The following is a 23,935-nucleotide window of genomic DNA, read 5'->3' as shown; positions in this document are numbered from 1 at the left end:
TTGCCAAAACAGCTGCATGACCAATTGAACCAACCTTCATCTAATATCCTTTGATAAAGTCAGGCCTGGCTGTATCAGTAGCAGGTTCCAGGTTTCCAGTAGGAAGTGGTGTATCTGGGAATCGAGTCCTCTTATGAACACCAAATTTGATACCAATCTTTGTTAGGTAGGCAGACTGGCACATAGTCAGGGTTTCCTAGTCTAGTAATTCCAGGACTTCTGTGCCCAGAAAGAAGGATAGCTCTTTCTAAGTAACCTCAAAGTTGGAAAGCAGGTACTGGTTGAACAGGATGGCTTGATCCTCCCTGTCCCTCTCATAAATCAACCTGATATCATCCACATAGAATATCATAAGCAGGTAGAGATCCATGTTCACTATCAGACAGTCAATTCCAGGAACCAGCTCAAAGCTATAGTCTTCCATCCTCATAACAAACAGGTCATACCACAGGCGAGGTGATTCAGCCAATCCATAGAGTGCTTTCTCAAGGATAAAGCAGGCATCTGGTCCAAATCCATACTCCTCTATCCCTTCAGGGATTGAACAATACACAGTGTAAGGAATAGTAGCATTTGGGAAGGCATTCACCACATCCTATTGCCGGGTTTTCAGATTCCTTGCAAAGGCCAGGGCAGTGATAGCCCTAAATACCTTGTAACCAAGTGTGGCAGCATAGGTTTCATGGGTTGATAGCAATTGAAGATCCCTACGGACACAGAGTCTGGCCTTGTACCTAAGAATCTCACTAGTTGATAGGTCTGTTTTGTAGGCAAATACCCAAACCAATAGTACTTTGTAGCCCTTGTAACCAAAGAATACCCTGAATGTCCTCTTGCCCATAAGCTTTCCAGCTTCATCAAATGCTGCTTGCCTGAACTGTTGGTGATAGACATGCCTTTCCATCTCTTTCCAGTTGGCAGGGGGTAACAGTGAACTCGTTACTTAATAAGGATCCTTGAGGTTGGGTAGAGTATAGGCTTGGAGTGAAGCTACAGCAGCAGAACTCAGTTCATCCAACCGTCCAATTCTATAGTCGATCCATCGTCCATAGTTGTCCACACTATACCAATAGGTACTTTCTTCCACCTCCCCATCTAAGGCAGGGTACTAATAAGAGACCGAAAAAGCGGAGGGTAATAAAGAAGCGGGTGTACCCGGTGAGGCCCCCGGGGCCTGACTATTATCTCTAGCAGGTGTTTCTGGCGGCGTTAGGTATAATGACTCCTGTTCCTATTGTAGCCCTTCACCTCCCTACTGTTTACTACCTCCCTAAGGTTGGACAGCAAAAGTCGGAATATTTGTAGCCAGGAAAGGGTCATCCATAGAACCATCAGAATTTGGCTCTTCAGGCATTGAGATTGAGTCAATCACAGTCTGGTAAATAGCAGCAGGAACCAACTCTCCAAGTGTCTGCCCATTAATATCCAGCGGATTGTATCTCTTATTATCCTTGAAGACCACATCTCTTGTCCTGATCACCTTATTGAGTAAAGGAATCCAGATCCAAAAAATATTGGTAGAGGCATACCCAATCAGGTACCCAATATGAGCTCTCTCTTCTATCTTGTCTCTCTTGGCAATGTCTCTACGAAGAGCGAAGGCCTTGCAACCAATAGGGTAGAGATAGCCAAGGAAGGGCTTCTTAGTTGTAACTTTCTCAAATGGAGTCATCCAATTGAGTTTGGCAGTAGGGGTCCTGTTGAGTAGGTAAACAGCTGAATCCATAAGCTATAGCCAGAGTGTCTTTAGTAGTCGACCATCAATCCTGAGAGTCCTGGATTTGGTAACAATCTCTCTTCCAGCAACCTCACTTGCTCTATTCTGAGCAGGGGTACCAGTAGCAGTAGGTAGAGTATTGATCCCCTGCCTGGTAATGGCTTTGCCAGCATCCTTTCCTATAGTTGCTTCCATATCACAGCGAACTAGGATAGTTTTGGCACCAAAGGACACTTCCATCTTCTTGAAATGTCCTGGAAATTTGGCAATTGCTTGTGGCTTAGTTGCCACAGGATCACCAACATAATAGCCCTCCTGGTCATAGTACCAGTAGCTGTAAAACTTGAAGACCAATCCATTTGGTCCAGGGAGAGAAGGGGTCATATCAATGAGATCCTATGAACAGACAGCCATCTTGGCATTCTCTGCCTCAGGCAGCACCTCTCTATGCTTGTCTTTCCTCCTTAAAATCACTGCTTTGGCCTTGGCCAGCAAGCAGGTATCACAGGTAACACTGTTCAAAACCTCTTAGCCATAGTCTGGGCTAGGTTTCATCTCAATTACCTAGCAACCCTCAGTTGCAGGTTCCAAGTTCTCAATAGCCCTCACAGATAGATGGCCTAGCAACTGATGCTATTAATTAGCTGTTGCTGTCAAAGGTAGGAGTAGTTGGTAACTGGATTGTACAGCAGCAGTAAATCCAGTAGGTGACGTTGAGGCAGGTGAGGTTGACTTCCCCGCATTCTCAGAGTGTGGGGTGCATATTGACTTCACCTCCTCAATTCCAGTGGTTCCAGCAACACTCTCTGTTGCAGGTAACCTTTCAATAATCCAGTGACCGTGTCTGTCGTCACTATGTTCAGGGGTAAGGTATACCCAGAGCCTGGGTTCCTCATAAGGTTGGCCAGTAATCAATCTATCAGGCCAGTTTCTGGTGTTATAGTAAATCCCCTTTTTGTTAAGGATTTGTAGTAAGACCAAGCTTGTGAAGAATCCCGGAATGAGCCTTGCCTTAAGAAGAGTAAGCTTCCTAGTAACTCCATTACCTATATCCAGATTGATAGTAGCATCAACAATTGCCTCAGGTTAGTACCTCTTGTCCCTAGATATCACTGTATCAGAGGAGGTTGGTAACTCAGACCTAACGATCCTTGCCCTTATAGACTCATTGATAATGTGAACATTGGCACCGCCGTCCAGAATCACAGCGTTGTGAAGGCGGGTGTAGTAGCCAATTGAACCAACAGATGCTTCAGGGGTCGATTCTAGGGTAGCAGCGGCAGCAGTGTCCTCGCTTTCTGCGGTCATACCTGACTTGTTCTTAGCTTCTTTGTCCTTCGACCCTTGACCTTAAGCAGCGTTGTAAGCTTGAATTGCTTTGTCCACTCTCTCTTTCAGGTTCTTGTCCTCCTTGAATCTCTTCTCAATCTTCTTCTTTGTATCATCTCTTAGCTTCTATGCCTCAGGCCTCGGGTACTCGGCATTAAGGTAGTAGCATTCCTTCCACATGTGGTTCCTACCACAGAGACATAGTTTGCTTGGTCTTGAAGATAAGGATCGGTTTGAGGACGAAGATGATTCGGTTGCAGCGGCGGTTGAGATGCTGGCGACGGTAGTTCTGTGCTTGCTCTTGAATTTGGTGTCTCTATTATACTGAAAGTAGGACTGCTAGGCTCTCAATTCTGAATGGAGAGTTGTCACCTCCCCATCATTCTGCTTATCAAGCAGCCTCCCTATCCTTGTAGCCATATAGTCTCTATACATTGGAGCCATAGAAGACAACCATACCTGGGTAGATTCATTGTCTGCTTGCTGGCCAACAGCATCTCTCTTTCCATACCAAACGAACCAAAGGTGCATATAGTCATAAATGGACTTTCCATATAGTGGGTAAGAAAGGGTTTCCAACTCTTTCTTCAACAACTGAGTAGCAGCCAGGGTGTTGGGTTTAGTATATTCTAAGAGAGTCTTGAGTGTCTGCCTAATTGTCTCACAATTAATCACCCTATATTGAAGGTCTGCAGAGAGAGACTAGTTAATAATTAATTCAATCTTCTAGTACCCCCTTTGCTTGAGTTCCCATGCATCCTTATTATACCTATACTTGAATTGGGCCAGACTAAGAGCTGTTGGGGTAACATCAGTGGGTAGAGCCGCAAAGTCAAAGACAGGTTGTCCTTTAAGCTATATTGGGTTTTCTGGATCTGGCTTAGCTATCTCTAGGTTGATATCAGCCTATATCTGGAGCTTTACTGCCTCTCTCTTAATATAAGTGATCTACACATTCCAGTCCTACCAGGTGCGCAGCTTGGCAATCGACGTCGTCGTTGATAATAAGGGTTCAGGGGAATCAGCCATAGTGTCTTCGTTGAATTCGTCAAACCACTCTTGATGCCCAGGACACGAGCTACTAGGTGTTTCTTCAACCTCTTGAAACTCAGGGCTCGGGGATCGGTCGATTGTAAGCTGATCTGATAGGCTCTCTTCTCTTTGTCTAGATGAACGGGTTTAGGCCGGCATTCAAGTGATAGTGTGCGGTCCTTGGTTGTTGTCTTGATACAGCGGAATTTAACCAATCTTAGGTGATTCTAGGAGATATCAGGTAACTCTGAATATCCAGTAACCAACTGATTCCTTTGATTGATCAAGCAGAGCTAGCCGGGCTCATAACTGTTGGAACCACACACCACACTAGTGCCCAATTGAGAAGATTGATAGAATACCAATCAATAAGTGGATTAATTGAGGTCCGAGGTCTGACCTCTCAAGAAAAGAAAGGAGGGGGGTGGGTATTCCCAACTCTACATACAAACGCCAAGGAATCAGTGGCCCCTGTTATCCATATGACTCATATCACATGATGCCAGGGCACCCATGTCCTTTTGTCCAAACACATGGCCATACCAGGCCCATACCTGGACAGGCTGAAGCGAGCAGGAGGGCTTGAATGCAGTCTCAGCATCCTGTTGGTCAATTTCATGATATATTGACGATGCAATGGAAATGGACAAATCTGCTATTCCCAGTCGGACAAGGAGTCCAGGACGAGGGTGAGGTAGATAGAGGTCGAGAGGTCTGGGGTGAGAGATCGCTGACCTTGCCTTCCGGTCTCCCGCTGTGGTGCTGCTTCTCCATCCTATTGGACGATGTCTTGTGATTCAAGTGAAAGCGTCAAAAGCAATTTACAGTAGGAGGTACTGTACAGTAGACTTGCTAGGGGCCGCTAGGGCAGGGTGTATGAAGACTAATGAAGTGAACTATCTCGGTCTATCTACCCTACTACCTGTACCTTTTAGGTGAAGAGACCTTTACTATTACGGTCGACTGTACTCCCATAATAAACATAAACGAAAACTACAGTAAGATACCTACGTCACATTGCTCTCCCCCCATCTTCCACACACATGGTCCCATGGACACCCATCAATATCGACAGCAACCGCAGTAGACGAGTAAAACAGCCTCAAGTTTCAACCCCAGCAAACATAAAACAAGAAAAGCAAACATAAAACAAGAAAAGCAAACATAAAACAAGAAAAACCCCCCCCCCCCGAAAGAAATGACCGTCCTCTCCCCCATCCGCTCCAGCCTTTTTCGTATCCACCACCACCAATACCGCCTTCTCATCCACCAGCACCAGCAGCAGCAGCATCCACAGCGATTCACCCGCCAAAGGTCCTTCTCCTCCCACGCACCCCTCCACGCGCGAAACAGGATCTACCCGGTCCGGATCCGCAACGAATCCGAACTCCACACTCTCATTCTCAGCAGCGCCAGCAGCCGCATTCCCCTCCTAACCCTCTGGATGACCACCTGGGACGCCCACAGCGACACCATCTCGTCACTGATCAAAACTCTGCTCGAAACTGAAGGAGTCGGCGAAGACCAAGGTAGTGTCAGTTATGTGGAAGTGGAAATGGATAGTCCGGATTTAGGAGGGGTGTCTGCGGGAATTGCGCAGAGGTATTTGATTACTGCGATTCCCACTTTGTTGGCTTTTGATCGTCAGGAGCCTCAGGTCGAGACTAAGGTGAGTCGGGTGGAGGATTTGAAGAGTGAGGAGTTTTTGAGGTCGTGGATTGAGAGGGAGGCGGCGAGGCATGGGAAGGGGGGCGCTGGAGGGAGGTTGGGGGGTTTGTTTGGGAGGTGATGATGGTGATGATACGATAAGTGATATGTGCGCGTTGTGTGTGGAGCTGGATCTCCCATGACATTGTGCTCCTGTGTTAATATGAATGATCATATGAGACCACCACCGCTACTACAGGGCATGAAGTCCCGTAAAGAATTCGTGTAATTTCAAAGTGGACTGTAAAGGTTTTGAAGTCGTGGATATTGTAGTTGAAACAATACAGGACTTCAATCATGCATTCAAATCATAGGAAGATACGCCCTTCACCCAGAGCTTTCTCAATGCCTTTTTCTTTTCTTAATTCCCTCATGATTCCCCACCACACCTCATGCCCCTTCTGATGTTTTTCTGCCAGGAAACTCCACGCTAATCACAAATCACGATGCTTTTTGTATTTCCTCCTCTCTTGACTTCTACGAATTCTCCTGTGCAAAATCCTGCAAATACTTGGCCAACTTCTCCGCCGCAGACACCGGCACAGCATTATAATTACTGATGCGAATTCCACCCACGCTGCGATGGCCTTTCAAACCCAGCAGACCTCTGTTCTCTGCACCTTTCAAAAACGCCTTTTCGGCATCTGCATCGCCCCCTTTGACGCGGAAACAGAGGTTCATTCTGCTGCGGACACTCTTGTCGGGTACGACCTGATAGACTTTCTCGTTGCTGTCGAGCGTGTGGTATAGGAGTTGGGCTTTCTGGTTGCTTTCCTGGGCTTGGCCTGCAATACGTTGTTGTTGTTGGCCGTCTTGTTCGGATTGGGGATGAAGTTGCAGTAATCGTTGCATGACCTGTCCTGCGATCCAGACGTCGAAGATTGGTAAGGTGTTGTATAGACTGTTGTTTTTCGCAATGGTGGGATAGTCAAAGACAATGGGTCCAATGGGTAAACCCAGCTTGCGAAGCAGTTCCGGTTTGGCGTATTCTGCGTGAGGGGGTAAGAACGCATTGGAGACGATTGCGATGGTCACACCGGTGGTTCCAATGTTCTTCTGTGCTCCGCCAAAGATGACTGCGTGTTTTCGTACGTCGACTGGGCGTGACAGGAAGTTACTGCTCAGATCAGCAACGAGGTTAGTTCCAGTTGGCGTGGATTGGAATTCAACTCCATCGACAGTTTCGTTGTCGCAGTAGTACGTCAAGGCTGGTTCGGAGGAAGAGGAGGCAGTCCAAGTGGATGAATCAGGAATGACACCAAATTTACCCTCGCGAGATTTCCGTGCATCTGTCACGATGTTCACATATTCGCCTCCCACGAGTCGAGCAGCTTCTTGGGAGGCTTTCAGCGACCAGGATCCGGTGACGAAGTAGTCCAGCTTCAGCTGACTTTGGACAATCTGCTTCAACTTCTCCTCGTCGCCATTGACAGCCTTGAGTTGCTTGGCGACCCATACGCTGACGAGGTTGGAGACTACGGCGCTGAATTCTCCACTTCCGCCGCCTTGGAGGAAGAGAATCTGGTAGCCTTCTGGCCCGTCGGATTCGGGAATGTCCAAGAGTTCTCGGAGAGCTTGTTGGGCGGTCGCGAGGACTTCATTGGCATCGGCACTGCGGTGGGAGATTTCAGTGATGCCGATTCCCGTGTTTTTGTAGTTGAGTAGCACGCGGGAGGCTTCTTCGAGAACGGGTGTTGGCAGTGGGGCAGGTCCTGCTCCGAAGTAGTGGATTTCTTCTCTGGACGGCATATTGGCGGGAAGAGGCGTGAAGTTGCTTAAGGTACCTATATGCTGGAGTATGTCTTGCAGTTCGAGGCAGAAGTCAAGATGTATTATATTACCTTCTAGGAGGTATGACCGTGACTGTGTTCGAAGCAGGTTTGTCGCCGATGTCGGGCCTCAAATTTGGTGTTTTGCATCGACTTGACGATTACCACGCTTTTCATTGGCTGCCATTGAGATGTATACCATCATTCAAACACCATCCGCAGGCGACATTCATTGATTGATTGTCTTTTCACTGATGGTGGCTGGTATTTGCTGAAAGAGGGACAAAGAGTCAGTCATGGCGGCGCTCAGAGCGGCAGGCGGGAGAGGAGGGCTTCAAAGGCTGCTGGCCAGGAGCGTGAGTGGGACCAGAACGAGCAGACTGCAGACGACAGGAAGCACAGCAGCAAGACTCTCACTATCACCAAAATGTCTTCCGGCTGCCTCGCATCTACGCCCACGATACATCTCGACGACACGAACAGCACGCTTAGCGGACGTGACAGAGGCTTTCTCCTCCCAGCTCGAGCATGCGCCTGCAGACATTCTCGCGAAACCCACGGGGGCGTCCACGACACCACAGACGTTGACGGAAAAGATTGTGCAGAGATACTCGCAGGGCTTGCCAGATGGCAAGTTTGTCAAGGCTGGCGACTATGTCACGCTATCACCACACCACTGCATGACGCACGACAACTCATGGCCTGTGGCGACCAAGTTCATGAGCATTGGTGCGACCAAGATCCATGACACGAAGCAGGTGGTCATGACCCTCGATCACGATGTACAGAATAAGAGCGCGAAGAATCTGGAAAAGTACGACAAGATCGAGTCCTTTGCGAAGACGCAGGGCGTAGACTTCTATCCAGCGGGACGAGGCATTGGACATCAGATCATGGTAGAGGAGGGATATGCGTGGCCGGGAACGATGGCAGTAGCCAGCGACAGTCACTCCAACATGTATGGAGGCGTGGGATGCCTGGGCACACCAGTCGTGAGGACTGATGCTGCGAGTATCTGGGCGACGGGAAGGACATGGTGGCAGATTCCTCCAATTGCAAAGGTTACTTTTACTGGCATTCTGCCCGAAGGTGTGACCGGAAAGGATGTAATTGTGGCGCTGGCTGGCCTGTTCAACAACGATGAGGTGCTGAACCACGCCATTGAGTTTACAGGATCGACCAATACCATGCGCAGTCTGCCCGTCGACGACAGACTCGCCATTGCCAACATGACTACCGAGTGGGGTGCGCTATCTGGACTCTTCCCCATCGACGACGTGCTCAAAGCATGGCTGCGGTATAAGGCGACGGAAGCCAGCATGTACCGGGAACCTTCTCCAACTTCGAGTCTGACCACTGATCGCTTCAATCACGAAAGACTGGATGAACTGTTTGCGACTCCTCTTGCTGCAGACAAAGGCGCTGGTTATGCCAAGGAGCTGTTCCTCGATCTTTCAACACTATGCCCCTATGTTGCTGGGCCGAACTCTGTGAAAGTGGCAACGCCACTCAATGAGCTCGAAGCGCAGAACATTCCGGTGAATAAAGCGTACCTCGTATCTTGCACCAACTCTCGAAGATCTGACATTCAGGCCGCTGCCAATGTATTTCGAGCAGCAACCGGCACAGATGGCAAGACGCCGAGAATTGCGGATGGGGTGAAGTTTTACATCGCAGCAGCATCCATTCCTGAGCAGAAAGCTGCAGAAGAGCAGGGTGATTGGCAAGTACTGCTGGATGCCGGTGCAGAGCCCTTGCCTTCTGGATGTGGACCATGTATTGGTCTAGGCACAGGATTGCTTGAACCTGGTGAAGTGGGCATCTCAGCGAGTAATCGCAACTTCAAAGGGCGGATGGGCAGCACAGAAGCCAAAGCATACCTGGGTAGTCCGGAAGTGGTAGCCGCTAGTGCATTGAGTGGCAAGCTCTCCGGTCCCGGTTGGTACGCAAAGCCCGAAGGCTGGGCGGGCGTGCGTCGTGGTGAGGGGGACGGTGTTGCAGAAGAAGATCGCATGATCAGCATCGAGGACGCACTCGACAAGCTTGTCCGCGAGGCGGAAGAAACGATTCAAGAAGCCGAGCAGAGACTATCTGGAGCTCCAGCTGCAGCCCAACCCGAAGAGACATCGACCGGACTCACAGAGATTCTGCCTGGCTTTCCCGAAAAGGTCTCGGGCGAGATCATTTGGTGCGATGGCGACAACATCAACACCGATGGCATTTACCCGGGCAAGTACACCTACGATGATGCGTTCAGTGCCGACCCGGCGAAGATGGCGACGGTAGTGATGGAGAATTACGATAAAAAGTTCGCCTCCATCGCCAAGGCAGGAGACATTCTCGTGACCGGCTACAACTTTGGCTGTGGATCGTCCAGAGAACAAGCCGCTACTGCGATCCTCGCCAAGGGCATCCCCCTCACCGTCGCCGGCAGTTTCGGCAACATCTTCCAGCGCAACTCCATCAACAACGCATTAATGGGCGTCGAAGTCCCCAAACTCATCGAACGACTCCGAGCCTCTTTCGGCCACTCCGCATCGAACACCACAGCAAACACCCCCGCCGCCATCACCGAGCCGAGCAAGAACGCCGAAAGCTTAGATTCCCCTCCCCCTGCCCCCACCGCCAAACCCGCCGACAAGGGAGAACTTACAGTCCGCACAGGCTGGACCTTCACATGGGATGTGCGACGCAGCCAAGTCGTGATCCAAGAGGGCGCGGGCGGCGAATCTTGGACACAGAAAGTGGGAGAGCTGCCGCCGAATGTTCAAGATATTATCGCCAAGGGGGGACTGGAAAAGTGGGTTCAAGCCCAGATTGCAAGTAGTTTGTAAAAAGTATTTTCAGGTAAAATATATATGTATACCTATGTATGTCGCTTTTTCCCTCGTGGTTACTGAGAGAGGGATGCGATGTCTCCCAATCAAGGTTGGTGGTGGTAGTGATGGTAGTTGTGGAAGAGAGGAAATGATACCCCTTAGATAAAGGAGGAGGAGGGAGGAGGAGGAGGTGGAAGAACCAAAAAAAAAGTCACTTTCTTGTTGTATATATATATACACATAAACATATTTGTATTGTTATGCAAAAAATTCCACAACACCTCAGCTATCCAAGTAAAGCTACCTAGGTACCCTATCCTACCCTACCCTACTACCCTAGGTATCATTGAAGAAGAAGACTATATTTATACTTTGACTGTTGCTTCTTCTTCTTCTTATACTGTTGTTCTTGTTCTTGCATCTCCTTATCCTTCGACCCTCCTCGTCTTCCCATTCCATTTCCATTTCCTCTTCTTCTTCCTCCTATCGCAGTAAAGCCAAAAATAAATTTAAAACTCAAACTGATAAGAAGTCCAACGAAGCTAATGAGGAGAATATCGATATTGGTGAGTTTGAAAGAGAAATTTTTTCCTTCTTCTTTTTCTTCCCCTTGTTGTGAATTATTGCTGACACCTTTGTCTTCATCATCATCACGATTCATCCCTCTCAAATCTATCAAATCCGAAGTTCCGAGTACGTTATCATCGCGATCAAGTGCGGCAACTCGCACGAAACGTGTTTTGTGAGAAATGGCCTCTGAAGAAGAAGAAATGCGAGAAATCGTTTCAAAGCCTTCTTTAGCCACCAGAGAAATTTTTTCGACGGAATTGTTTCTGTGGTTGATTTGTGAATGTCGTTTTCTTCGTCTCGTCGTTTCCTTTTCTTCATCATCGCTATTCTCAAACCCCTCCAATAACCACCTCGAAACCTCGGTGGCGCCGTTCCAACTCATATAGAGCTTCACATCCCCCGATGGTGATGATGATGATGATGATGATGATGATCCATCAAACTCACCCACCAGCCTCGGTTTCGTATCCCTTGGAAATCCCGTCCAATTGAATCTCAAATTCCGATAACTCTGTACATCTCCCGTATCAAATCGGCTCGAAGGCTGGAAAAGCATGGAGCACAACAATTCCCCCGTTTCCGAGAACTCGGCCATGGCGGCGTTGAATCCATATCCGAGGACAATGTGGCCGTTGGGGAGAGTTTGGTAGGAGCCTTGCGAAGAGCTGAGGATGGGTCGGGTGGTAGTGGTGGTGGAGGAGTTGGAGGTGGAAAGGCTCAGGTCGAGGCGAGCGGTCATGTCGTCGAGGGAGATTTCGATTCGGGCGCCTTTGGATTGGATGTCGGTGGTGTTGTCCCAATCGGCGTTGTTGTTGAAGAAGGTGATGAAATGGGTTTTCTTTGCATGGTTGTGCGAATCCTCATGCTCGAGAATGTCAGCGTCGTGTTGGCCGAGAAATTTCGTGGCTGTTCCATTTGAGAGGTCGTGGAATGAATTGTCTTTTCCTCCAAGTTGCCAGAGGACTTTTCCTGTTATACCGTCGATGTATAGGACCGCTCGGAGGTATCGACTGGATACGAGAAAGTTGCCGAGAGTGTCTTTTCTGACGGAATTGATGTGATATACGTCCCGTGGATCGCTTTCTTCCATTTCGCCTATGGGGTGATAGGATTTGGATACATCGATGTGGTCACTGGCGCGCCATTCGAAGATTGCCTCGCCTGTTTGCAAGTCCAGCTCCTGAAAGACCGAATCCCAAATCCAGCCTTTTCGATGATAGCCAGGCATGCTTTCGACGTCTGCAAATTTTTTGTCGTAAATGGAAATGAGCGCCGTATCGTTCGCCGTAATCGTGAAGGCATGGAGATCGGCCCCTAAACCGTTCGCAGCTTTGATGCGATACTGCTCGCGATACTGCTGATCCAACATGTAATGGGTCCCTACACCATGTCCGCCAACAGTGTCATCGCCTGCCCAGAACGTGAGATACTCCTGGCCTTTGTATGACTGCACTTGAAGGTTATAGACTTGGCCATACTTTTTGGTTGCAGCCCATACTAGACTTCCATTGACATCCAGAATCATCGGTGTAGACTCTGCCACTTTCCCTCGAGGAGTGATTAACAAGTAGGATCCGTCATCGCATCGAGTAAAAGGCTCCATAAAGTTGACTACCGGTACGCCTGTGACCTGAGGACTTGATTTGAAGGTTTGGGTAACGTAGAAACCATATTCTGCATCGTTGTATTTGGAGTCCGCGGAAAAGGGCGCTTGGTCAGCCTGACATGGTATTGCCACCAGAGCAAGAAGTGCTGTTAGAGGAACGAGACGCATTTTTAGATGGACGAGGGAGTTGTCACCACTCGCGTAGTGTACAGAAGCAATAGCAAAACCCAGACAGAAGAGAGCAGACACTCAGTATGAAGACATTGCTCGAAAGCTGTAGTACTTGTTGGTGACGTTGACCACGTACGCGGTGTACACGTCCTGGATATTCCAACGACCACCAGTGCCGATATGCGTAAGTGCTCGCATGTCACGGATAAGGACGATGAGGTGAGGGTATTCCCTAGTCTTCAATAGTCCAGAGCTGCAACAGATACAAAGGACGTGCCATTCACTCACTTGAGGTCCAGTGTCAATACCTCCTAGGAGGTAGCGTCTTGAAATATACATTGCTTCACTATTACCAATAGACTTAATGACAAGCAGTCTTGCCGGTACCGAAGTGATAAGAAGTCTCTGGGTGGCTTGCACGCTTAGGTATGCATCCTTCTCGCCAGAGCCATCCAGGATTCCTCAATCGGGGTAGAAGCTCGGAGACATTATTGATGATGTGTCAATATAAAGGCTGCGGGACGGGACCACATCCTCCATCTCATCCTCTAGCTTGTCGTGTCATTCTGGCTGTTTTCCTGTCTGAACGTCGGAGACTGTCGTCGTCAGCGCGGTATGAGTAGCAAGCAAGTGAATGTTCGCCAGTGGCAAGACATCGCTCGCAATCAATCTATTGCAGGCTCGGCAAAGGAGCGATAAGGCTCAGTATGTAGTGTGTGTGTATACGAAGGTGCATGTACCTCCTAAGGTAGGAGGTCAAAAGATGCATTTTCGAGGACATAAAGTCATAAACTAACAGGTTCCGCCGTTCCGGCGTTCCGCCCAGAAAAAGCAAGATAATGACGCTAATTAGGTTATATACCATTAATAATCTCGTCCCCCTCGTCCCCCTTACAACTTTCTACATTTTTTCTCCTACCCAAACCGTCTCAAACGCAGGTACAAAAGCATATATACCTTCATCGTCAGAACTTTCTCCACTCGAAGATACGAAGAGACTGCTGTTTTCGGAGAAGGCTAGGATAGACGCGGATCTTGCATAAGGAGGTTCGTTTTTCAAAACTATATAAACATACACATAAGCGAAAATGCGGTAGGTAATGAAAATGACGCCAAATGCGATATTTGTCCTCGAAACAGCTGCTTTCTGGCTTTCTAGCAAGCTTATGGATAAATTCTCCTACTTGCTTTGCTGCCTCATTGGATTCTGGCGTTGCTGTTGATAAAGTGGGATACCGGGCTCGAATCCAGCGAAGTGGATTTGGGTATTGACCGATAGAGAGAGCCTCAGCACAAAGGTCGATTCGCGGTGTCCATAAGTAGATAGATAACTTTTCCCGAGAGGCGAAAGAGGTTTGGACTGATGCCGCTGGGGACCACCAGGCAGGACATTTCTTTTCGCAAGGACGCCCGCCGTGATGAGGAGACTTGCAGGCATATATCAAAACTTCTTGCGTGTAGCCGTTGCGTCCAGAAAAGGCTCTGACTGCGTCGGATGTCCACTTCGACCGGCACGAAGAGTGATGATGACTTGGTTTGTAGTCGTTACAGCTTGCAACGCGGCCTTCGCCAGAACGCTTGAGGTATGGTCGGTCCCACAACATTCTGTGCTCTCTACTTCCATTTCCTGTCCAATCCCTCGATTTCCCCCCTCATCTTCCTTTCCTTTTAGCCTCAGACTGAGACATTCACCACCACTACACTTGAAAGACGATGCAGTCGCTCAATCCGGACGCGAAACAAGAAGAAACTGCGCGATCAAAAGGCGCTGCCGGGATCTTGTACTGTTTCCAAATGGCTTTCCATTCCTGCTATTCCCTTCCTCCCCCCTCTTCCCAACGAAACACTCTTCCGGAGAGTGTCCAATTCATTGTCGCATTGCTCGTAAGATCATCGTCGCGCTGGCGCTTCGGCTACATGTAATCGTACTTCCAAGTTTTTGGTTATGCTTTCTTTTCTTGTCCCAGGCCAGCTTTCATCAGACGGACATAATAGACGACTGCGTCATAGCGGTGGAATGATATCGCTCGGGATATCTGCTATGATAACCATACTTGGCTTGCAGGCTTTCTTGATTGCGAAGTCGAACGATTCGCATGTATTGCGCTTGAGTCATGCCGTCTTCGGGATTGATGTTGCCTTGCGGTGTTGGTTGCGGGCTGGGCTCGAAGAAGTGCCGGAAGAGGGCATAGCAGCACAAGAGCAAGGCGCCAGCACCGAGCAAGCACAGTACAATGACTGCTGCGGGCGGAATTGCTGGCGCATCTCCGTCCTTGGCCATGCTGTTTGATCTGATGAAATGTCGCAGACGGTGGATGATCGAGGATGGTCTGAGAGGGTGTTGGGTCACGTCGCGGGTGGTAGATGGCACTCAGCAGGGGAACGAAGGTGTGCGAGGGGATGCGGTCTCGTCAGCAGTAGCACCACAGGTACAACAAGTACAGGTTCCTGCAAGCCACGCAGGAGAACTTGTGCGCAGGCGACGGTACATATTGCAAGCAAGCGAACGAGGCGCGAGTGAGGAGTCCGGTAGTTATTACCTCCTCTCACGTCTGACAACACGTGCCGGCCCTGCTGCTGCAATCGCTCCGGTGAGCCAGTGAGCTCATCGGGGTCGGGGTCGTCAACGCAGCAGACGTTTGACAATGCGATGATTGCGATCCGGATCACGGCCAGGCTGGGCGTATACATAAGCTGCATTACGCGTTCTGCATGTGAGACGTGGGTATGGCAGTTGGAACTGCATTCCCCAGGGTCTCCAGAACTCTATTTACAGCGCCAATCGACACAGATGATGGTCTCCTGGCAAGGATCCAATGCCCACGTGAGACAGAGTATGGATCGAATAAGTCCTTGCGCTCCGTAACCAGCCTCTCCGTTCATACCCGTCCCTCCATCACGCCTCGTTGTGCTTCGTAGCCTTCGCTGCTTAGTAGGAGAACTTACTCCGACTGTCGCAATCAAGCTTTACACTTCCCCCGTCTCTATTGCTCTTACCACCGAGAAGTGAACCAAATGCCACATCTCACCTGCTGTAAATGCACTCTGAATAACGCTCCAGCACTAATTTCAATGGGTAGGTAACGATGTCTCGGCAAGCAGCAAAAGTGGCAGTACCGAGGAACACCTGTTCGCGGTAGCGTCGAGAGGCTGTGATTCGCTGTCGTTCGCATGGCGTCGTTGTGGGATGATCCTTCTTCTGGCGAATGTTTCGATGGACGCATCCAACAATGCGATGATGCCGAGCGGTTCCAATTACGCGACATTTGCTCATGCTCTGAGCTTCTTCTTGCCGTCGCCGCAAATTGAACATTCGGAACCCCGATGCTATACTCTGCTCGATAGGCGAAGCAAGGCAAAGATGGATCATGTATGAGCAGCGTAGTTCGCTGTCAACGTGTTGCTAGTGTCGGAGGAACTCACTAGTGCCATTGTGACAGATGTTTGTTCTCATCTTCACGTTCCAGCAAATCGTCATATGTCTTCCACTGACGACAGATTTCAACATGTACGATAGCGAGGTGGCGCACCAAAGCAATGTCACCTCCCCAGTAGTCAAGTCAGGTCGATTGAGCATAGGGAGAGAGCATGGGGGCTCGCCACGGATTGCATTCGTGAGGCGCCTGAATCGCGAGCTCGGTGGCCAAGGCTTCGACTATGTGCACAATCGACAGCGCAGGTGCTCATTCCGGGGTGATAGTTCAGAACACCCGCATGCCGCAGACACGCACGCCATTGTCCACGATAACAGCATCCCGATGGAACCACGTCTGCAGCATATCCTTAACAAACAGCCTATCAGGCTCACTCCAAGAGTCGAGCCCCATAGCACGAAGATCGTTGCTACCGAATGGTATCTCATTCTCTTCCACTCCCTCTTCTGTATCGTCATCTGCAGCCTCCACAATGCTCGCCATCGGACGCAGTATGCTTTCAGTGACGTTTCGGAAATATGCCACGAGGAGCGTAGCAGCGGCGCGCGCGTACTCGGACTCCCCGCGTAGACCACTTTCTTCGGCCAATATGCCACCAATGTCAGGCATATCGAAGAGGAGCTCTTCGTCGGCTTTGGCATCGTCGTTCTCCCATGCAGTAACATCGCCTGCTGATGCCCACCACATGAAGCCTCGATATGCCATGGCGGACCATGTGGGTGGCTCTACTACGTCCGTGCTATCGCGGTCAAGGAATTCGACATCATTCACATCGTCTCTACTAGTGTTCCGACGTTCGAGGAGAGGACGCCGATCGTTCTCGTTCGTGGTTGGCGACTCATCTACGAATGCGGTTACAGCCTGCCGTCTCAGCCTGCCCATCTCTCGGCGCAAGAGATTCCATCGCTGCAGATCGCGCTGCGACGCTTTCACAACCCTACCGGTAGCAGTCCTTAGCTCTGGCCAAGACCAGCTAGAAGCAGCTTGCGGAGGCAGCCTGACAAGCAGATCATAGAGGTTCTTCTTGTCTCCAAGGATGCCATCCGTAGTAGTCGCGATCCAGCCACCATTATCGCCACTGCGTTTCGTCAAGTCGGGAATGTCGTGGATGCCAATGCTGAATAATGGCGAACTTCGGAAAATGGGCTCAGCTTCTGTTGGTAAGGACTCTGCCAGCTCTTTTGTGATGGATGACAGTACAGATGCCATGTAGACTAGGTTAGTATTGTTTTGTACCGAGGGACTGCCCAGTAGTAAAATGCGGCTCCTAGACAATGCAGCGCGATGCAGCGGGAATAGCAGCGGCCCGAACGTCTCGAGCATGGCGGGCACTTGCAAGGCAGGATGATCTGAAGGCCACGCTCCGTCGGTATGCAGGCCCATGGTGGTCTCTGAAGCAGCGCGCTTGCGCCTCGCTTGATGCTCACTACCACCATTGTCACGGTTCGCCAGGAGCGGCGCAGGCAAGCTCCCAGCTGAATTATCTGCCCGATGGGTTTCCCAGAAAGCTTCCAGTGCATCCATATGAGCAGTGTTCTTCACAGCATCTTTGCCCATACTTCTTAGCTCTTCCGCATGAGTCCAACTGCGCCCCAGCTGTCCATAGCCTGATGGCACCAATGCGCCAACAGCTACAAAGCTCGCATTACGATGCCTGGCATCTGCCTCTTCTTGTACGAATGCACTCACGCCGGCATGAGCGCCATGCAGAAAGAACACGAGATCTTCCTTGACAGCATGCAAGCCAGAAGGCAGACTCTTAAACTCCACTCCATCGAGGTCGACGTCGTCCAGGCTACGGCTCCAGGCAATGGTATATCTGTTGTGCGATCGGTCAGCTATCGTGGGGAGCTTCCACCGACGAGTCAGTATGGATGGGGGGCTGATCTTACCCTACCTTCTGATCGAAGACTACAAGGAAGACGGCGACGACTGGCGGTTTGTCGCGTCCGCTCATGATGTATGCTCGCTGCCTTGGATCCCGAACAGCAGTATCACCTAGGGACGCGACGTAGTGCGACGGCCAGATTGCCATCCATTGCCGTGAGCGCACGTAAGCAACATCTCGCACGAAGCTCGGGCGGCTGTATTTTCGTCAAGATTCCCGGTACCTAGGTACAGGTACATCATACATGTACCTTTGCGATTTCACTTCAAACATCCTCATCATCAGCAACATCACCGTCATCACCATCGCGCCATCGCCATCGCCGTCGCCTTTGCCATCACCGTCATCGTCATCGTCAGCAGTAGCAGCAGCAGCAGTAGTTCACACACTGGCCTGGATGCAACCATGTCCCCCTGCCATGCTCGCGGCACCCTCGGTCCGCGGCGACGAAGCAGTGTATCCCCCGAAGCACTTCACCACAAGAAGAATCGTTGCAATTCACTGGTCAGACATACTAATCTGCGCACATGCAACAATCTCCCAAAACTCCGCTGTCACGAGCGTTGCAATTATAGTCGGGCCTCCAGCTTGAAGGGGAAGGTCGCCTTTTGAATAATCGATACCTTTCAATCAGTGCTGAATTGCTGATCAATCGCCTGATCCACTCATCGCCTGCAGTGCCTCGACTAGAGAGTGTCTCGACCACGGACGCTGGATCGGCAAAACTATGGCATAGGGCGTGCAAAACGTGGCTAGCTATCCGCCTTGTTCCTGGCTTACCGTCAAAACAAGCACCAGTAGCTGCGATCAAGCGCCATTCCACGGCTTCGAAATTCTCTTCTTGCCTATTTCGTTTCTTGCCTTTTGTGCCGAACCTAGAACACACCGTCTTGGCACGTCGTAGTTCACCTGCCAGCGCGAATCGGATGCACACGACTTCCTACTGGACATGCTTCCCGACCCGATTTGCTGCCAGGCAATGTTCACAGCTCCGGGATACTCTGTCAAGACGCTATTCACACTACTTCCCGGAAGTGCCAATGGTATTCTTGGCATACCGTGGTTTCGCCGTTGACCGATGATGGAAAGAATTCCACCTCGCATATGTCATCACTCTAAGACGACGGTCATGCTATGCTAATCATCTCCCTTGGCTGGAACGAGACATTGAAACGGTAGATGCCCTATATATGGGCTCAAGGTGAGCACGTCCTGGGATTTTTTTGTCCCATCCTCAAGTCTCTCTACCCTTTCTTCTCTCAACATCATAACCATGTCGCGAAGCATCGCCGGGCTTGCGCTTGTCGCTGCGGCACTCGCTGCACCAGCAGCACTTCCAAGAGCAGCCAGCGAGTACGACTTTATCGTGATCGGAGGTGGTACTTCAGGACTCGTCGTTGCCAACCGACTGAGCGAGGACCCCAACGTATCTGTGGCAGTCATTGAGGCTGGTGGATCTGTCTACGACAACCCAAATGTCACTAGCACCACGGGCTATGGCCTTGCCTTTGATACCCCCATCGATTTCGCCTACCAAAGTGAGCCTCAGCCATATGCAGGAAACAAGACGCAAGTCATGCGAGCGGCCAAGGCTCTGGGCGGCACCAGCACGATCAATGGTAAGTGAGCTTCAGTCTTCCATTCCTCTGGATCTTGCTGACATCTCTCGCCACAGGAATGACTTACATGCGTGCTGAGACGGGTCAGATTGACGCCTGGGCAAAGCTCGGCAACAACATCACCTGGGACTCTCTTCTGCCGTACTACAAGAAGGCCGAGTCGTTTGAGAAACCATCGTCGGCCCAGGTCGAGGACGGCGCATCATACAAGGCTGATGCTCATGGATTCACTGGTCCATTGGCCGTCGGCTGGCCAGCTACCATGGTCGGCGACAACTTTGCCGGCATCCTCAACAGCACCTTTGACGCCCTTGGCCTTCCGTGGAACGGCGAGCCCAATGCTGGTTACATGCATGGATACAACATCTTCCCCAAGACGTTGAACACCTCTGCCGACATTCGCGAGGATGCAGCTCGCGCATACTATTTCCCATACGAGTCGAGATCGAACCTTCATGTCTACTTCAACTCTCATGCCAACCGCTTGACCTGGGCCAATGCTTCTTCCGACTCCAAGCCTTTCGCAAACGGCGTGGAGTACACGGATGCTTCAGGAGCATCTCAAACCCTCTGCGCCAAGAAGGAAGTCGTCATCTCTGCAGGTAGTTTGCGATCTTCCGTGATTCTCGAGTACTCGGGAATTGGCAACCCAACGTGAGTGTCATCCGTTCCTGAAAGAAGTACATGTAACATCTGGCGCTGACGCAACATAGCATCCTGAACAAGTACGACATCGATGTCAAGGTTGACCTTCCTGCCGTTGGCGAGAACCTCCAAGACCAGACCACGACGGATACCGCCTACACCGCGTCCAAGAACTTCACTGGCTCCGGAGGCCACATTGGCTACTTCAACGCTCGCGATGCATACGGAGACGACTTGGACAAGGTCAGCGCTGAAGTCAAAGCCTCGTTCCCCGCCTACGCCAAGACCGTCGTCGACTACACCGGCGGCGTGGTCAACCAATCCGCGCTGGAGACGCTCTTCAACATCCAACACAAGATGATCTTCGAAGACCTCGACGTCATTTGCGAAGTCATCGTCAACGCGCCCTCCTCCGGCGCCGCCTCTCTCCAATACTGGGGTCTCCTCCCCTTCTCGCGCGGAAACATCCACATCAACTCCGCCGACCCAGCCGCCGCATCCTCCATCCAACCCAACTACTTCCAACTCGACTGGGATCTCAAACAACAAATCGCCACCGCCCGCGCCGCCCGCTCCGTCACCACCACCGCCCCCTTCAGCGACATGATTACCGGCGAAACCACCCCCGGTCTCGACCTCGTCCCCGCCGACGCAAGCGACGAAGTCTGGGGTGAGTGGCTCAAGTCGACGTACCGCTCCAACTTCCACTACATTTCCACGGCGGCCATGATGCCCCAGGAGATGGGAGGTGTGGTCGACAGTGACCATGTGGTATATGGAACGGCCAATGTGCGAGTCGTGGATGCTTCGGTGTTGCCTTTCCAGGTGTCGGGTCATTTGACGAGTACGTTGTACGCGCTTGCCGAGAGGGCTGCGGATCGGATTAAGGAGACTTATTAGATAGAGATGTTTCTTTGCAGAAGAAGAAGATAAGATTAGATGAACAGATTTTTTTGTATGATTAGGGTGGAGGGGTTGATAGTGCCCTCGAAAGAAAAAAGTCGAAAAAGAAAAATTCTTGAAATCTGGTGTTTCTTGCTCTCTCTCTCTCTCTCTCTCTCTCATAGGGTCTTGTCCCCTAAATACAGAAGTGTACATCACAACAACAACAACGATAAAGGTTAATACCTGACCTCCCCTTCTCCTTTCCCTTCTCTTCTCTCACTCACTCACACCTCCCCCTCCTTCCCCCCAAACCTCACAACCTCCCTCCTCTCCAACTCCCCCTTCTCCCCACCCCCCAATTCCTCCTCAACCTCCACCTCCCCCCTCTCCCTCCTCATCTGCCTCCCAAACTCCGATTTAGTTCTCCAAGCCGGAATTCCCACATATTTAATCCCCCCTTTTCTTTGCATCTCACTCTCATTTTTATTTGTCTCATAAGACTCAAACATCTCCGTCACCTCCTCCAAAGGTTTCCCCGCAGTTTCCGGAAACAGGAAAAATACGTGTACGGTCATGGCGAGGCAGAAACAGGCGAAGACGAGATAGGTTTTCCATTTGATGGTTACGAAGGCGGGGGGGACGAAGTAACCGAGGGCGAAATTGAAGGCCCAGTTTCCTAGTTGGGGAGATTATTAGGTTTATGGGGGGAGGGAATGGAGGGGGGGGGGAGGGGATCGTACCAGAGGTGGCGAGTGCGACGGCTTTGCCGCGGAGATGGTTGGGATATAATTCGGGAGGATAGATCCAGGAGACGGGGCCCCAGGTGGGTGCGTAGGAGGCGACGAACTAGATGGGTTTTTTGTTAGTTCGGTTGGCTTATGTGGAGTGAAAGTGGAAAAGAGAAGGAAGAAAAATGAAAATGAAAATGAAAAGGTAGGTAGGTAAGAAGGAAGAACTCACCAAGTATGAACAAGCAATGATAGCTTTGGAAGCTGCGCCAGAAACTTGCACAGAAGCTTCTTTGATACCTCCGACACCGTTGGGGCCCGGGTCGGTGCCGTAGACGGCGAGAATTCCTGCGTTGGCAAACAGCCAGGTCGCCATTAGAGTGGATCCGAGTAAGAGGATGGGTCGACGGCCGACGCGATCGATCCAGATTAGACCGGGGATGGTCATGACGACGTTGATGACATATTGAATGGAAGAGGATACTTTGGATTTTTGTTTTCAATCGTCAGCGTGCGCGCTCTGGAGAAATGATATATCACTACTGAGAAATAAGAAAAAAGGATGCAACTCACCCAATAAGGTATTTCCCGTGAGACCGGCCATGGCAAAGACGTAGGTAATGTAGTACATCATAACATTCATTCCCGTCAGTTGACTCCAGATTTGCGTGAACAATCCAATATGCGTCCGATTAATATATTTGGCCGAGAAGAGATCGATATATCGCACCTGGGCACTGGCGCGTTCAATATCGATCCACTCTCTAATCTCCTGAAACTCGCGAGCCACCCACGGACTGTGAGGATCACCTTTCCCGTGCGTGAGAATAAGGACTTGCTCACATTCCTCCCAACGATCCTTGGAGGCGAGCCAGCGCGGAGACTCGGGGAGGACAATCATGCCGAAGAAGAGAATGATGGCGGGGATCATTTGGAGTGCCCAGGGAACTCGGAAAGCGGCGTTACCGTTGATGAAGGAACATCCGTAGGAAATGTAGAACATGATCATGATGCCCCAGGTGATGGCCCATTGTTGCGCGCCGACTAAACGACCGCGTTTCGTGGGTGGTGCAATCTCGGTGATGTAGACGGGGACTTGAGCGGAGCAGATTCCCACGCAGAAGCCATTGATGATACGTCCGACGATCAGCATGGGGATGTTCTGGGCGGCGGAAACGATGATGCAGCCAATAATCCAGATGACGGCACCGATTTGGATGGCAGATTTTCTTCCTGCGAGATGGGAAATAAAAGGTCGAGAGTGAGCAAGATGACCTTTTTGGGGAAGATGGACAAAAAGTGCCTCGGCGAGACATATGTGGAAAGGAGGACGGACATAATGCCTTCTTTCCACCACCACCAAATCTCACTTACCTAAACGATCAGAAATCATGCCACTGAAGAGACTTGCAAGCCACGAGCCACCGGCCATCGAAGCCGTGATGCCGCCCTGAACACTTGTCCTCGGGCCCGAGCACGTGTCTGAATCGTTGAAGCCCGGTCCATTCGGTCCTTGGTTGAAGTAGCACAGATACGGTCGTGTAGCGATAATGGCTGACATGGACGAGATATCGAAGCCGAAAAGGCCACCTCCGCTGATCGACTCGACTCATCAGTATACAAGTCTTTCGATTCTCAGCAGTATAGCGATGATGATGACTTACATGATGGAGATGGCCGCAATGAGATATACATTCCCGTACTGCTTCATGCTGGGCAGACAGGCAAGCAGAATAAGAAAAGAGAAATGTGAGAAATTCGAGCGACTATGTCCCAAGATTCAAAGAAAGCGGGCGGGCGGGCGGCCTTTTTCTTCTTCTTCTCCTTCTTCTTTTTCCTTCCTTTCCATTTCACACAGCGAGTTCCATAGAAGTGGAACCCCATCCCCTGGTAGAAATCCGGCTTGTGACCTTTTTCTTCTTTTGCGGCCCACTTCCTCGGCCCCCCCCCTCCCAAATGTAACGTGCGACAACAGCAGATTGTGATACCGAACCGAGTTACTTTACCATACAATCT

General features: G+C 50.5%; 9 protein-coding genes across 9 annotated transcripts; 3 read left to right on the top strand and 6 right to left on the bottom strand.

Annotated features, from left to right (window-relative positions):
* Positions 1-247: 247 nt before the first annotated feature.
* On the bottom strand, positions 248-2,101 carry SEPMUDRAFT_115102 (uncharacterized protein; the record flags this gene model as incomplete). The annotated part of the gene is made up of 2 exons (XM_016901129.1): positions 248-375; positions 1,813-2,101. The coding sequence occupies 2 exons, from the start codon at positions 2,099-2,101 to the stop codon at positions 248-250; spliced, it is 417 nt and encodes a 138-aa protein (XP_016764167.1).
* A 3,295-nt stretch (positions 2,102-5,396) lies between these two features.
* Positions 5,397-5,840, top strand: SEPMUDRAFT_18599 (uncharacterized protein; the record flags this gene model as incomplete). Its single annotated transcript, XM_016908307.1, has 1 exon — positions 5,397-5,840. A coding segment is annotated over one exon (444 nt), but the record flags the coding sequence as incomplete, so codon positions are not given.
* Positions 5,841-5,999: 159 nt separating this feature from the next.
* Positions 6,000-7,566, bottom strand: SEPMUDRAFT_147729 (phosphoserine aminotransferase). The gene has a single exon (XM_016904488.1). It carries the CDS (start codon positions 7,532-7,534, stop codon positions 6,263-6,265), a length of 1,272 nt encoding a protein of 423 aa, XP_016764165.1. The 5' UTR covers positions 7,535-7,566; the 3' UTR covers positions 6,000-6,262.
* A 181-nt stretch (positions 7,567-7,747) lies between these two features.
* Positions 7,748-10,527, top strand: SEPMUDRAFT_147728 (homoaconitase). Its single transcript, XM_016904487.1, has one exon. It carries the CDS (start codon positions 7,851-7,853, stop codon positions 10,386-10,388), a length of 2,538 nt encoding a protein of 845 aa, XP_016764164.1. The 5' UTR covers positions 7,748-7,850; the 3' UTR covers positions 10,389-10,527.
* A 172-nt stretch (positions 10,528-10,699) lies between these two features.
* Positions 10,700-12,993, bottom strand: SEPMUDRAFT_147727 (uncharacterized protein). The gene has a single exon (XM_016904486.1). The coding sequence runs from the start codon at positions 12,715-12,717 to the stop codon at positions 10,717-10,719; it is 2,001 nt and encodes a 666-aa protein (XP_016764163.1). The 5' UTR covers positions 12,718-12,993; the 3' UTR covers positions 10,700-10,716.
* A 1,705-nt stretch (positions 12,994-14,698) lies between these two features.
* Positions 14,699-15,001, bottom strand: SEPMUDRAFT_115097 (uncharacterized protein; the record flags this gene model as incomplete). Its single annotated transcript, XM_016901128.1, has 1 exon — positions 14,699-15,001. The coding sequence occupies one exon, from the start codon at positions 14,999-15,001 to the stop codon at positions 14,699-14,701; it is 303 nt and encodes a 100-aa protein (XP_016764162.1).
* Positions 15,002-15,121: 120 nt separating this feature from the next.
* On the bottom strand, positions 15,122-18,141 carry SEPMUDRAFT_131599 (uncharacterized protein). Its single transcript, XM_016902437.1, has 2 exons — positions 18,047-18,141; positions 15,122-17,973 (listed from the first exon to the last, which is right to left on the bottom strand). The coding sequence occupies exons 1-2, from the start codon at positions 18,109-18,111 to the stop codon at positions 16,422-16,424; spliced, it is 1,617 nt and encodes a 538-aa protein (XP_016764161.1). The 5' UTR covers positions 18,112-18,141; the 3' UTR covers positions 15,122-16,421.
* A 1,174-nt stretch (positions 18,142-19,315) lies between these two features.
* SEPMUDRAFT_154708 (alcohol oxidase) lies at positions 19,316-21,206 on the top strand (the record flags this gene model as incomplete). Its single annotated transcript, XM_016907580.1, has 3 exons — positions 19,316-19,661; positions 19,718-20,315; positions 20,375-21,206. The coding sequence occupies 3 exons, from the start codon at positions 19,316-19,318 to the stop codon at positions 21,204-21,206; spliced, it is 1,776 nt and encodes a 591-aa protein (XP_016764160.1).
* Positions 21,207-21,459: 253 nt separating this feature from the next.
* On the bottom strand, positions 21,460-23,630 carry SEPMUDRAFT_131597 (MFS glucose transporter; the record flags this gene model as incomplete). Its single annotated transcript, XM_016902436.1, has 6 exons — positions 21,460-21,867; positions 21,932-22,037; positions 22,152-22,402; positions 22,493-23,152; positions 23,294-23,514; positions 23,584-23,630. 6 exons carry the CDS (start codon positions 23,628-23,630, stop codon positions 21,476-21,478), a joined length of 1,677 nt encoding a protein of 558 aa, XP_016764159.1. The 3' UTR covers positions 21,460-21,475.
* Between the last annotated feature and the right edge of the window lie 305 nt (positions 23,631-23,935).

Source organism: Sphaerulina musiva, assembly GCF_000320565.1.
Source record: "Sphaerulina musiva SO2202 unplaced genomic scaffold SEPMUscaffold_2, whole genome shotgun sequence".
Taxonomy (NCBI): Eukaryota; Fungi; Ascomycota; class Dothideomycetes; order Mycosphaerellales; family Mycosphaerellaceae; genus Sphaerulina; species Sphaerulina musiva.
The sequence above is the reverse complement of the archived record's forward strand: the minus strand, read 5'-3'. Positions and strand labels throughout refer to the sequence as shown.